Genomic DNA, 13,868 nt, shown 5'->3' with positions numbered 1-13,868 from the left:
TTATCCTTTTATTTATTTCTTTTTGTACTTTTTTTTTTTTTTTTTTTTTTGCCCTTGTACTTTTTGCCTGACATTCTCAAGCGCCTCTCAGTCGCGTATTTTTAGCCCTTCCCGTCTCCTCTCTCTCTTTCTCTCTTTCTCTCTTTCTGCATGTCTGTCTGTCTTTTTTACGATCCTTTTGTTTATGTATCTTGAGTACCCACAAAAAACACTTGCTCTCCGAACCCAGTTCCATGGATTCTCTTCAATTTGTGCTGTTTCGGCTTAGCAGGCATGGTACATGTGATTTGTTTGTTTTTGCGTGGAAGGTATTTTTTCGCTTTTTTCAAGAAGGAAATGGAACAGATGGGGGGGGGGTCCGATTTCTCATATGATATGTGGGAAAGAAAGAGGAAAAGCAAGAGAAAGATGGAGGGGGAGCTGTGAGAATCTCATCTCTGCGTAGCTGTGGCCGGTCAGAGGGCAGCTCAATATGCAGGGAAATGTAGAGAAAGCTGAGTGTTTGCATAGCTGTGTGCAGTGATGGAACAAACCACCGGCAGCGCGTGACCATGAAGGGCACAGAATTTTAAAAAAATCTGAAGTAGGTCTGCATAATATGAATATGTGGAATAGCAAAATATAATATAATATAAAGAAACACTGACTTGCATAATTTTCTTTGGTTGAATTATATCAGGGGTTCTTCATCTGGGGGTCGCAGCCCCTTTGGGGGTCCTGATGTGATTCCAGGGGGCTCACAAGGGTGGTGCTATAAAAGTACATAGCTTGTAAAACACAGAGAAAATAATTCTGATGAGGTGCTGGCGAAAAGGCCACGTCATTTGTTTCCTTTGCTTTGCACCAAAGTGAAATTTAACCCTGTGAAGCTGTTGACCTAAAGCATCAGCCAATAGTGAATAAAAGGCTGAGCTCAGGCTTCTTTCTGAAAATTCGAAACAGAAACATACCTTAGTCAGTATAATGTCGCTTGTCATTCACAATAGCAAAAAACTAGTTAACCATCTAACGTTTACTACATCATACTTTCCCTCCGAAATAGTTGCTCAACTTTTATTTAACACTGTGTGCAAAAAAAGCTTTTCTTCAAAATAGATTTCAGTGATTAGTGTGTCTCACGAATCTGTAGATTTAAAGACTTTTTTTGTTTTGGAAGTGGTGCGAGTTTCCGCTGAGCAGTCCCCTTTTTCCAGCAGCAGTTCATGATCTATTAACTGGCCAGTCTGTAGCAATTTTAGTAAGTAGAATTTTCCAAGAGAATTTTTCTAATTTTTCAAGCGTTTACCTTGATTTTCCATATCGCCTGATTCTACAGCAACAAACTGATCTGGAAGTACCCACTTTTATTCTTGTTTCTTCTGCAGTTTTTACTAACTATACATCAAACTTTTGCTAACACGCTGAAGTGAGCTAATATTAATATTACCTAAAAGTTCACACAGCTGAATAGAACTGTTGTGGAACAGCAGCGTCTCGTAGGCGGTAAAGTTGGCTTTAATTTTTGCATTTATGATTTCTTTCTTCAGTAGTTTATGAACAAAATGTTATTTCATGTAAATTATTTTTAAGTTTAAGACTGTCAGCTCCCACTTAGGTTTTAAGTGATTGTAATGCCTTTTAAAACCTTTTAAACTCCCAACCCTGCTAAAAAACATGATTGGTTTGAGTGCTTAGTTGCTCATTGCAGCCTTATGTGATGTCAGTGTTGTAAAGGCCAATATCACAAAAATCAGTAATCAATATATTTTGCAGCCCTTGTGTAAAGGTGTTGCTGCAGTATTGATGTACTATTGAAATGTACACACAGAACTGTACATTTCCATGTAAAAGTCAGAGACCACATTCATTTTTTAACAGCTGTGTCCTTTTACAGCTGTGCCCTCCTAACAATAGCTGTTCCCGAAGGTGTCACTGACTTTGTTCCCCTTCAAAGACACACTGACATTCACAAAGGCCACTACCTAAACACAACAGTCATGGAGTCGGTTCCTTCTTTTTTCTTGTATATGTGTATATCTGTCTTAAATCTATCCACACACACGCACATATTTTCTAAGACGCTTATTTACATATATTTATTATTTTCAGATATTTATTATCTGGGTCGCAGGCGGAGCTGAAGCCTATCCCAGCGCTCATTACGTGCAAGGCAGGAAACACCCTGGACAGGTCACCAGTCCATCTCAGGGCTTAATCTGTCTAAAGCTCTTTAATATATATTGGAGGTTTTATCTGCTCTGTATATGTTAAGCCATTGAAAATGAACATTTTAAGTAGCCATTACGGTTGTACTTGAGATCTCACTCATCCTGTCCTAGAAACACAACAAGTTCAACGAGGAGTGCATCTCAGTCTCCCTCCTGTGATGATGGTTGCCTTTGGATCATAACAGTAGGCTAACAAAGAGTAAACGACACACTGTTGGCTAGTTTAATGCAGGTGCTTACAGAAACATTAGCTTTGATAAACTCACGTTTGTCGTCATGACTCAAGAAACTAGTGAAATGAAAAACCGCCCACCTTGAGTCAGTCAGTGGGGTCTCTATCTCAACCACCCAATAAACCTTTTCTGATTTGTCCACTGATCTGGTGAAATTGATCGTTCGAGAGTATGTCGTTTGACGTGATCTCGTGATTCATCAGTGTTATGATTGGCTGTTTCATGAAATTTGTTTCCCAAAGTTGAGACGGTTGCTGCTGACGATCAGGTGAGTTGCAGGTCACTTTACATTATGAAACTCAACTGCAGTTTAGTTTCATGTAGGTTTCAGAAGTTGCATAAATATGTCAGACTCAGCTGGCAACACTGACAAGTAATGCCACCAGTGTCAATGACATCCTCGGTCAACACACACACACACTCACAGACACACACTTGGGTGAGTCCAGTAGCTGTTTGATAGCATAAACACATCCATACTCTCAGAGCACACCTGCACAAACACATTTAGGCGTATATTCCCAAAGAAAACATGTCGACTTTTAGTCTCTCTCTTTACAACCCAAGGTACTTAATTACACAAGTGCAACCTATTTGGGCGTACTTGTTTATACACACACACACACACACACACTCACACACACAAACACACACACACATACACACACACCCCTCGCTTATTCCAAAATAAATACACTGCAAATGTGGAATGTAAATGGTTGGCGCCCTGGTTGCGATCTTCCTCTCAGCGTTCAGCTGCACTCCCATTCTCTCTTTTCCTTTCTCTCCCACATTCAGCTTTCATGCTGTGTGGCGGAGCCAGCTCGTTCGATGCTGTGCTGAGTTGTAGAGAGGGACAGATAGATGGATGGGTAGAGTTGGAGGAGGAGTGGATGGAGGTGAAACCGTCTTTGAGGCTGCACCTGCTGGCGGTGGGCTTGGAGAGCGGGGGTTGGGAGGCTGAGGAAAGATTGATGAAATGAGCATCGAGTAGTGTTCCCTCATTACACCTCCTACGCACATACACGCACACATTCTCAGGTTGGCAATTTTAGATCGTTTTTTCTGGTTTTCTTACAAAGTCAGAACATTTTTGTCCTTAAAATGTATGAATACAAAAACACATTCACAGCAACGCATAATAAATATATAACACAGTGTCCTGAAGGTGTATGACTACAGCTGCTGCTTTTCTGGATGCATCAGTCACATTCTCACACGCACACAGTGCTGTGCAAAAGTCAGAGACCACCCTTTATTTATGTTATTTCCAGTCAAAATGACTATTAAGTATGATTCATGTATTTTCAGTGTCAGGGGAAAGAAAAAAAAAACATTTTAATAGAAGATTAGACAGAAGCCTCGGCTACTAAGTGTAACGTTTTTCAGTACTTTGTGTGCCTTCATCACATCTTCAGAAAAATCTGCAGGGATGTTTTTATATATCCAAAGTTCAGTCTTAGAAGCTGGTTCTTACGATCAAACACCTTCAGTGGTGTTGAGGTCTGGACACCAGCAGTTTCTTTGTTCTTTTTTTTTTCTGTTTCTTTTTCTCAGTGAGACAACTACAAATCCTTTCAGACCCACAGCATTGAGTTGTCTTCGTCTTAGTATTCGAAACATGATTAGAACCAACTTAATAATTACTACATCAATTTTGCTCCAGTAGAGAAAAGACATAAAGCCAGTTTTTGAAGTTTGCTGGTCAAAAAGTATGAGAGTATTTTATATATTTAGTTATTTATTTGTCTACTCCCCTCACTTGTTCTCCTGCCTCTGTGCTTCTTGCTGTATTGCTATATTCAGCCTTCTAAAGTAGTGGGAGGATCTGTGGCTGTGTAAGTTGCATAATGTTGCCTAGTGGATATTATGTCATGATAAACTGGCACATTTCTGCGATGTTTTGAGACAGGCATGCTAAGAATGGCCATGTTTCAAATGCTTAAAGCAATGTGAGCTATTTTAGAGGGAATGACATTAATAGAATAAACCAGTAATTGACTAATGAATGCAGGAAGTCCTTGAGCACTTTCAAAAAAACACTTGGACATTTTAGCCTCAGTTTTTTTTTAACCAGTATAATCACTTAAAATATTTTGCCTGTCAACAGATTAACCAGGACGGGTACAAAATTGTGTACAACTGCCACAATAAAAAAGACTTTTAAACGTTGACTTGCTTGCTTGTCTACGGACACTAAAATCCAGTTTGCTTTCAGTTTTGTAAATCACAAACATTTCCATTAAAAATATTTACTTAAAGGAAAAAAATGTGTAGTACAACTGAGAGAGTCTCTTAAAACTTGACAAATTGCATTTCATGGCTACAGTGAAAAAGTTAAATAATACAGTAAAATAACATTTGTCTCCAGTAGTGGTTGAAAAAACAGGCACTGCTATTAGCTTTAAGCAAGAGTTAAACTGGACTGGAGTGGCGCTATAACTACACTACTACAATTAAAAATTGTAAATAAATTGCTAATACAAACTTTGTAAAATCCATTGAACTCTTTATGAGAAGCTACGCTAACAAACTCAAGATAATTACACTCTCTTAACTGCCCGTTCACCTCTAAACATCCCTTCATACAGTAGACCTATTTCGTTCCAGGGAATTTGTATTATATGTGACGGACAGCTTGTGCAGTTGTGCCATTTTCTGTTTTCTGTTTTCTGCACAGTCCCCCTTAGCACTTCATGTTTTGCTTGTTAGTTAAAGCTTAAGATGAGAGACAAGACCCTAAACCGCTTAAAACCATTTTAGGCTCCTTTCCTGCAGTACGACAATAAAGGCTCTCCAGATAGTGAGCATCACTTAAGAATAGGTTAAGAAGCCAACGTCAGCTGCAGGTTAGTTAAGGTAAGTGAGTCAAGCGTTCAGACACTGAGGCACTTGTGTCTGATTGTAGATCTTATCTGTTACACAGCGCTGGAGGGGTGAATTTAGCTGTGTGTGTGTGTGTGTGTGTGTGTGTGTGTGTGTGTGTGTGTGTGTGTGTGTGTGTGTGTGTGTGTGTGTGTAAGAAGAGCTCTGTGATAAGCTCCAAGCTATTAATGGTGAGCCCCAGTGGGGCCTGTTTGTTCACTGGTGGGAAATGTGTGTAGAAGCACGCACGCAGCTGCATGGCACTCTCCTGCAGCACGTTGGAAGCAGAACATGCTACAATGGACGCCTGTCTAGCCTTTTTTTCAGGGTCACTATGAGAAAGGAACGACGCTAGGCTCTGTAGACACACACACACATTCTTATACAGTGTTTAAATGTTAGGGCATATGCACTACTGTGCTGAAGTCTTAGGCAGCTGTGAAAACTGTTTAGAACTGTTTATCTAGGCAGTAGAAATGCTTTTCCCTGTAAACAAACACTGTATAATGTTACAATAGACATAAATAAATATAAAGACAGTAAAATGTAACAAGATTTTTTAGATTTCTCTCTCTCTCTCTCTCTCTTTCTCTCTCTCTCTCTTTCTATACATATACGTATATATATGTATGTGTATGTGTGTGTGTGTGTGTATATATATATATATATATATATATATATATATATATATATATATATATATACACACTCACACAGTTGTGCTTGAGTTAAAGTAGAGATTCACAAGGTAAAATATTACTGCAGTAAAAGTAGTTCCTCCCTTTAGGAGATTTGATTAAAAGTACAAAAGTATTTGCCTTCATATGTACTTAAGTATTGAAAGTAAAAGTACAAAATTTACTGAAGTACTAAAAAGTACTAAGGTTAATTATGATTAATTAAGCCTCTAATGTCCTCTTATCATTTTTGTAACAAGACCCTTCATTAACTCATTTTAGGTGAAAATACTCCAGTGTCCTGCTGAACAAATCTTTTAATAGAATGTTATTAATTAGTGATGCTGATGTCTTTTAAAATTATCATAAGTATAAAACACTGAAGGCAAACAGTTTCCATTAGGTGGAACCTAGTGGCTCTTAAATAACTTTTTTGAACAGCAAGCAAAGTTTCACTTTTAGGATTTATTTGCAACTTAGTTGTAAGTTTAAGTTGAATACAATCTTGCTTTAATCACAGGTTCACAATAGTGAACATAAGTTTTCCTTTACTATATTGCATCTGTACTTCTCTATTCATAAACATAAACTGGCCAAAACAGATTTAGTATAAAATAAAAATGACACAAGTCAGGCACGACGATATGTGGACATATTTCTGTATTGTGGTCTCTTTACACAAAGTTAGCTTAGTTCCATCATCTATATTTGAATAGACACTCCCAAAATTCTACACTGCTTTACTGACATTGAACTGTGTGTTTGTACTGAGTAGGTATGTCCAACAGGTCAAAACAAGCTCAAAACAAAGTGCGCGCCGTGCCCTGATTGGTGTTCTTGCTTCACACTTCTTTCATTTTGACGTGTTAGATTTATATGCACACACAGGCCAAAAGGAATGAGAGATTTCTCAAAATGTAGCAGAGTAAAAAGTATAATATTTGACTTTAAAATGTATTGGAGTGAAAGTAGTACAGATACAAGAAAAAAGTAGAGTAACGAATTACATTTACTTAGTTACTGTCAACCTGGGTATATGTGTGTATACACACACACCTATATATATATATATATATATATATATATATATATATAAAATATAGGTGTGTCTATACATAGATAGTGATACTTTTTTTTTTAATCCCACAAACAGGGAAATTCCAGCTCCGCATTTAACCCATCTGTGAAGTGAAACACCACACACATACTAGAGAACACACACACACACTAAGGGGCAGTGAGCACACTTGCTCCCCGGGCACCATGGATAGGGCAGTTGGATAGCAGTTGGGGTTTAGGTGTCTTGCTCAAGGACACCTCAGCCGTGGACTGTCGGCACTGGGGATCGAACCGGCAACCATTCCGGTCATAGGGCCAGTTCCCTAACCTCCAGCCCACGACTGCCCTTAAAACAGATGACTTTCCTGACCGGGAATCGAACCCGGGCCGCGGCGGTGAGAGCGCCGAATCCTAGCCACTAGACCACCAGGGATTATTAGAGATGCCATGAAGTAGGTGGCAGTGCCTTAACCATAAATGTGTTGTAAGGCCACTAGGACCTCTTCCATCCTTGTCAAGGGGAGTGCTAACCTTCTCTCCTTTCATACAACACTCTTCTTTCATATAACATATATTCAGCTCGACTGAACAGACCCTGGATCTCATGTGGAGAGTGAAGGTAGTTGTTTTGTTACTAATGGTGGACTTTTGTGAAATGTATGAACATTCAGCTGATTTGTTGTGAGGGATAAAAACTGCATTTTTATGGGACAAAATGTCAAATGTTATGGCCAGGGGTATTAGGCAACAGGCAGCGCCCCCGCTGATATACATTAAGGCTATATACAAGTGAAACTTAAAGTGCAAATGATGTATTTTTCAAGATCTAGGCTATATTTGCAAGCGACAGTGATATATATATATATATATATATATATATATATATATATATATATATATATATATATATATATATATATATATGTGTGTGTGTGTGTGTGTGTGTGTGTGTGTGAGATTAGTTTAAATAATTTTAAATCGGTGAAGGATTGCTTAGCTGAAGCGGGAATTGGATGGTAACTGTAAATTCTGGTTCCTCAAGGAGAGGTTTGGAAATGGTTAACTGAACACACTCACGAATCAATCAAATAACATTGTTTATTTGTGTTTATTCCAATGTTAGTGGGGATTTTTTGCATTCTTTCTCACATGCCTAACTGTTTTGCACAGTGCTCTAAGCCTAACCCTAACCCCTAAAGGGAATTCCACAGATTTTTAAAAACACTTACATAATTAAATAATTGAGATGTAAACAAAGACATTCAGAGTGGTTTGATGTGAAATGCTGCATTATAGAGAAACTCTTCCCATCACCACCACTGTGTACAAATCTTGACAAGTTTCTTTACAGCGAAGCATTTTATGGACCACTTTGAAATAATATGTTTAGATATTGACCACTTAATTAAGCACACAAAAAACTGTTTCCCTCAGTAACCAAATAGAAATGATTTGAACAATTTCAGTTAAAAAATTAAACATGGATTTGGTGAATAACTGCAAAACTGTTATTATAGATTGGCCCTATTTTCCTGTCACACTTACATACCATAGAGGCCTGTTGTATAACCTATTAGCGTGTGTGTGTGTGCGCGTGCGTGCGTGCGTAAGGAAAAATAAGGTCAGTAGGTGACAGCATAGCAGACAGATTGCCGGCCAATGACGATAGAGTGAGACGATTAGAGTGACTTATGACTGTGTGAAGCTGACCAGAAGCACTCTGTCCAAGAACACACACACACACACACACGTGCCCTAAGCCTTAATCTGCTCTAATAGAGGGCCCCCTTTTCAATCTCCTGCTCATCAGATTTAACACTACTAACAGCTGGACTTGATGTAAAGCACCCCTAATCTGCTGCGTATGGAGCAGAGATCAGCCATGCGGATTGGAATATGGATTCTGTACCTGGCTAACCAATCACAGCATGCATGCTATTCAGAATACAGACATTTTTACTGGCCACTCGCACAACCAAATCTAGCCATGATCTAGTGGCTCAAGATCACTGCACTATAACAAAGCTCATATTAAAAACTACTGCCCTGCTTTTACTTTGTCAAAGGGTTAGTCCTGGCAAGGAATGCACTTGTGTCTGCCTCTCCTAAAAAATTGATGACATGCTCACATCCTTTTCAAAGTTGTACTCCAGCCACACAAGTCCGTTCTTCCACTCAACCTCTCTGTGATTTTTCTCCTCATATTTCTTTATTATCAGCACTGCCACGGACAGTAGAGTAGAGGTGGGCGATATGTCAGCAATGTAATGTCGCAGTACTTCTAGAAGATATCTCAATATATTATTTTTCCTATTTATTATGTGAGAAGTTGGAGCAGACAAAGTGGTGCCACATTTATCAAAAACTATAAATTTGATTAGCATGCAGTTGAGAAGTGTTGTTTAAGTACTGGTCATGTCCACAATATGCTCAGAGAAGCATACTGTGATATACTGTGCAATAACTCAGCACGATAACGGTAAATGTTGTCATATTGCCCAGCCCTACAGTATAAACCCTTGTTTTAATAACGCAGGTTACAAAGGATTGCTTGGGGTTCTAGAAATAAGCTGTCACCTTCTGTCACATTAGCTGTGGCAGTTGTAATAGTATCATTACAGGTGGCAAATTCAGTCAGCATCTAATTTGATGCAGGTAGATCCATGTCTGACTAAACAGCTGTTTTGTTATTAATGGTGGATAATTGAGAATGTGTACAAATTCATGTCTTGGGGTTTGTTAAAAGGGTTAAAAACAAAAAAAAGTGGCCAAAATGTGAAATGTTGTGGCCAGAGGCATCAGACAATAGGCAGTATTGACCCTGCTGACATTTAAATCTTTTTTTTTTTAGCATGTCCTTGCATTGCAGAACTATCGTCTAATATTGATCATCGTGGTCTGTTTATTGTTTTTAATTAAATCTCAGTTGCTAGAAGACGCTACTTCATCATGCCATGTAATGTCATGCATCATATTTACTGTTCTGTGTACAGAAATCACAGCAGATGTCAGACCTTCTTCACCTCACACGAAGCTGTTGATTGAGTGTCACTTTGGGTTGTGTGTGTTTTTGTTCCCAGGGCGACGGAGATGATCCTGTCTCGTGCCCGGCAGCTTGCTGATGTTAAGAAGGAGGATGGCTTTTCCGCTCTTCACCTGGCTGCCCTCAACAACCACCGTGATGTGGCAGAGATCCTCATCAAAGAGGTAACCCCACATGCACTGCAAGCCCTGTTCAGTCTGCTGCAGCTCGAGACCCACAGAGACGTTCACATGTGACATAGAGGCAGCAGGCATGTGTTTCCATTTGATGGCAGTTAGTGCTGTGGTAACTGGCAGTATTGCATTGAGTTTTAGTTATATTTAACGTGCAAAGAATGTGCTCTGTTCATTACTATTGACAGAATAGGATGTAAGGACTAGGGATGCACCGATAGGAGAATCGTGGCCTGATGCAGATATCTGATATTTTAATGTACATCTGATACATAAGCTTTTTTAAAATGTAGAAATTGCGACTTCCAGCGAATGCTTTAGTCAAAGAGCTAAGGCTGCTAAAAAGAAATATGAAACATTTTATCAGCTACTAATAAGCATTATGGAAACGACTTGATTCAGTGTTAGACCTATTAGCATATTTGATCACACTATTTCTTTAAGTATTTTAAAGTAGTTGGTATGTGGCTGATTCAGGACCACTGAGATAGAGCTTTCTTTCAGTGGGTGCTAGTTAAGGTATGCATGAAGGGCACAATTCTGGCTCTAGTAAAATTAATGGTAAGTGACCTGCCAGTGAAAAGTTGGCCTGGGTTGCCTTTATCCCTGCAGATCCGGCTGTGCAGTAAAACATTTAATTAACCGTCTTCTTGGTCCAGTCATGGCCTGTGCTTTTCAAATAGCCGCTGTGCCCTCTGCTGGCAGAGCAAAAAACTGCTTCCATTCTGTCCTTACAGCGTGTATTGAATACATAGTCCTTGCTGAAGGAACCACTGAAAATAGCAGTTGTTAAAATGCAACTTTTATATATATATATATATATATATATATATATATATATATATATATATATATAGTCCTAATGTAGTTTACTGGTTCATGTCCACATCGTGCATATATATTACATATAAAGCTATATTAGGGCTGCACGATGTGGACATGAAAAGATGTTTCAGAAAGGGGTTGCATATCACATAAGACCTATATAAGAAACAGTAAACTACTGCATGTTCTGCCTGTACTGGCTTAGGCTGTGTAAACAGAAATCTGACTAACATCTCATTTAGGCAAAAGCACCATTCAGCATTGTGCAGAACACAAAGAAATACTAACAGCAACTTACATCACAGCCGCAAGCAAGTTTTTGTGCACTGAAAGGCTGAGAAACAGCAACTTTTTCTAATTACGGCCACAAAAACATGCTCACATTTACATGTTTACAATGTCACTGTCAGAGCAAAACCTTTTATCTCCAAATGGAAAAAACATTCTTAACTTTTAATAGAGGTTAATGAAATACTTTTTACATTTAATATCTGTTGGTCCATTCATCACAAAATTTTATCACAATGTTAAGGTTAGTGAGTGCTTACAAAAAAAAAAAAGACAACAAAAAAAAACCTAAAAGGTTTTGAGGTTTTGTTGTGACAGGTGCTTCATACATTTAACCCACAGCACTGGAATGGAGGACGCTAATTAAGTTTGACACATTTCTACAGACCAGTAACTCAGGATGGAGCACTTTCTGAGCTGTGGAGTGTTTTTTTGCAATTACCTATTTAGCTGAATGGTTAAGTAACTCAATGAGCCAATTTCAAGCCCAGGGCTGGTAAGCACTCGGAACGCTTCTGTTTGTTTGTTCTCCGAATCTAATGACATCCATCTGACACAATGAATGTGAGAGAATATGATCCGTTCTGTCATCAGTCCTCATATTGCAATAATGTTAAAATACGATAGGATTGAATCATTGAATCATTGTGAATGAATCAAGTATGAATCATTGATCTGAAGATGCCGATTCAACAGCATTAATGTTGTAATGTTATCAGTAGTGATTGTTCAGTACAGTAAGCCTTTGTCTTTTGAGAACTTTCAAACATATGACTCCCCCCAAAAAGGTTGGATACATGGTTTTATGCTGTAATTGAATCAGATCAGATCAGAGATTTACATCCTTAATAATGCAGTTTAATCTGAACTGAATCTTTTGTCCTGTTTGTGCTCTGTAGGGCCGCTGCGACGTCAACATCCGCAACAACCGCAACCAGACGCCGCTGCAGCTGGCGGTGACGCAGGGCCACGTGGCGTTGGTGGCTCTGCTGGTGGTGGAGGGAGCTGATGTGAATGCTGAGGATGAGGAGGGAGACACGGCGATGCACACGGCACTCAGCCGCCAACAACTCACCACCACCCTCAGCACCACAGAGAGAGAGACATCAGCACTCTACAGCCGTGTAAGAGAGAGCAGGGGAGAAGGAGGGGCAGGGACAAGAGAAGAGAAAGGGGGTTGGAGAAGAGGGGAGAGAAAATGAGGTGGGAGGGAAAGGATGGGATGGGAAGAAATGGGAGAACTAATGAAACAGAAAAATGAGATAATATATTGGAGGACGGTTCTCCAAAGTGGTGTTTCTCATAATAAATTGGTTTGAGTTGAGTGGATCAATATCTTAAACAACCAGTTTGTGAAAAATGCTCTTTCACTTTTTCAGTCATAGTTTCTTAATTATTTGAGACTTGCCTTGAAACTGTAGTTAACAGTTGAGTAAAGCCAGTACTGTTGGCTTTTTAAGCCTTTATAAGCCTTTACTATGCTAGTGGAGCGTGAAGGATGAGCAATTCTGGCCTGCTCTGAAGGGCATGGCCACATACGCACACACATAAACGTAATTTCAGAGTTTAGGGCTGGATTTGAGCCAGAGCCAACAGAGAAGAACAGCCGTATGTTAAGGTGGCCAGCTTGACTGTTGTCCTGCGTCAGCAAAAAAGTTTGGGTGTCTGTCAGTTTATGTGGAACCTAATTACATTCAGACGTGTCTTTGCTATTACAGCATTAAATATCATCTTGATTCATCAGCCACTTTCTCTAAGGTCATTTCTGAGAACGCAGTGTAGAGTGCAGGCCTAGGAGACATTGCAGCAATTTAATAAATATTATAGTATAACAAAACATATAGAAAATAGTAATTACTCAGGTGGATGTTTTATTGCACTTTTTAATAACACGTTACTTTAGGGTCTGCTTCTCAAATACTCATTAACTATTAGCAAGTAAGTAGTAATGCCATAGTAAATACAAACATGTCATTTGTAAGCGCGCTTAGAAATGTGTTATATACAGTGCATCCGGAAAGTATTCACAGCGCTTCACTTTTTCCACATTTTGTTTTGTTACAGCCTTATTCCAAATTTAATTATATTAATCTTTTTCCTCAAAATTCTACACAAAATACCCCATTGTGACCATGTGAAAAAAGTTTTCTCGAGAGTTTTGAAAATGTATTAAAATTAAAAAACAAAGAAATCATATTTACATAAGTATTCACAGCCTTTGCCATGAAGCTCAAAATTGAGCTCAGGTGCATCCTGTTTCCACTGATCATCCTTGAGATGTTTCTACAGCTTAAATGGAGTCCACCTGTGGTTGATTGGACATGATTTGGAAAGGCACACACCTGTCTATATAAGGTCCCACAGTTGACTGCATGTCAGAGCGCAAACACCAAGCATGAAGTCAAAGGAATTGTCTGTAGACCTCCGAGACAAAATTGTCTCGAGGCACAAATCTGGGGAAGGATACAGAAAAATTACTGCTGCGTTGAAGGTCCCAA

At 39.0% G+C, this 13,868-nt stretch overlaps 1 protein-coding gene and 2 non-coding genes across 5 annotated transcripts in view; 1 reads left to right on the top strand and 2 right to left on the bottom strand.

Annotated features, from left to right (window-relative positions):
* mib2 (mindbomb E3 ubiquitin protein ligase 2) overlaps nt 1–13,868 on the top strand; it is a 100,360-nt gene that overhangs the window by 77,969 nt on the left and 8,523 nt on the right. For all 3 annotated transcript variants that reach the window (XM_037536202.1, XM_037536204.1, XM_037536205.1), the window contains exons 14-15: nt 10,122–10,248; nt 12,270–12,494. In XM_037536202.1, coding sequence (XP_037392099.1) covers nt 10,122–10,248; nt 12,270–12,494 — 352 coding nt within the window. The remainder of the gene's footprint in view (nt 1–10,121; nt 10,249–12,269; nt 12,495–13,868) is intronic.
* trnae-cuc lies at nt 7,403–7,474 on the bottom strand. The gene has a single exon. It is a non-coding gene; the product is annotated as a tRNA-Glu (tRNA).
* On the bottom strand, nt 7,470–7,594 carry LOC119262855. The gene has a single exon (XR_005129970.1). It is a non-coding gene; the product is annotated as a U6atac minor spliceosomal RNA (small nuclear RNA).

Source organism: Pygocentrus nattereri, chromosome 29 (assembly GCF_015220715.1).
Source record: "Pygocentrus nattereri isolate fPygNat1 chromosome 29, fPygNat1.pri, whole genome shotgun sequence".
NCBI lineage: Eukaryota > Metazoa > Chordata > Actinopteri > Characiformes > Serrasalmidae > Pygocentrus > Pygocentrus nattereri.
This window is presented reverse-complemented; position numbering and strand designations above follow the sequence as displayed.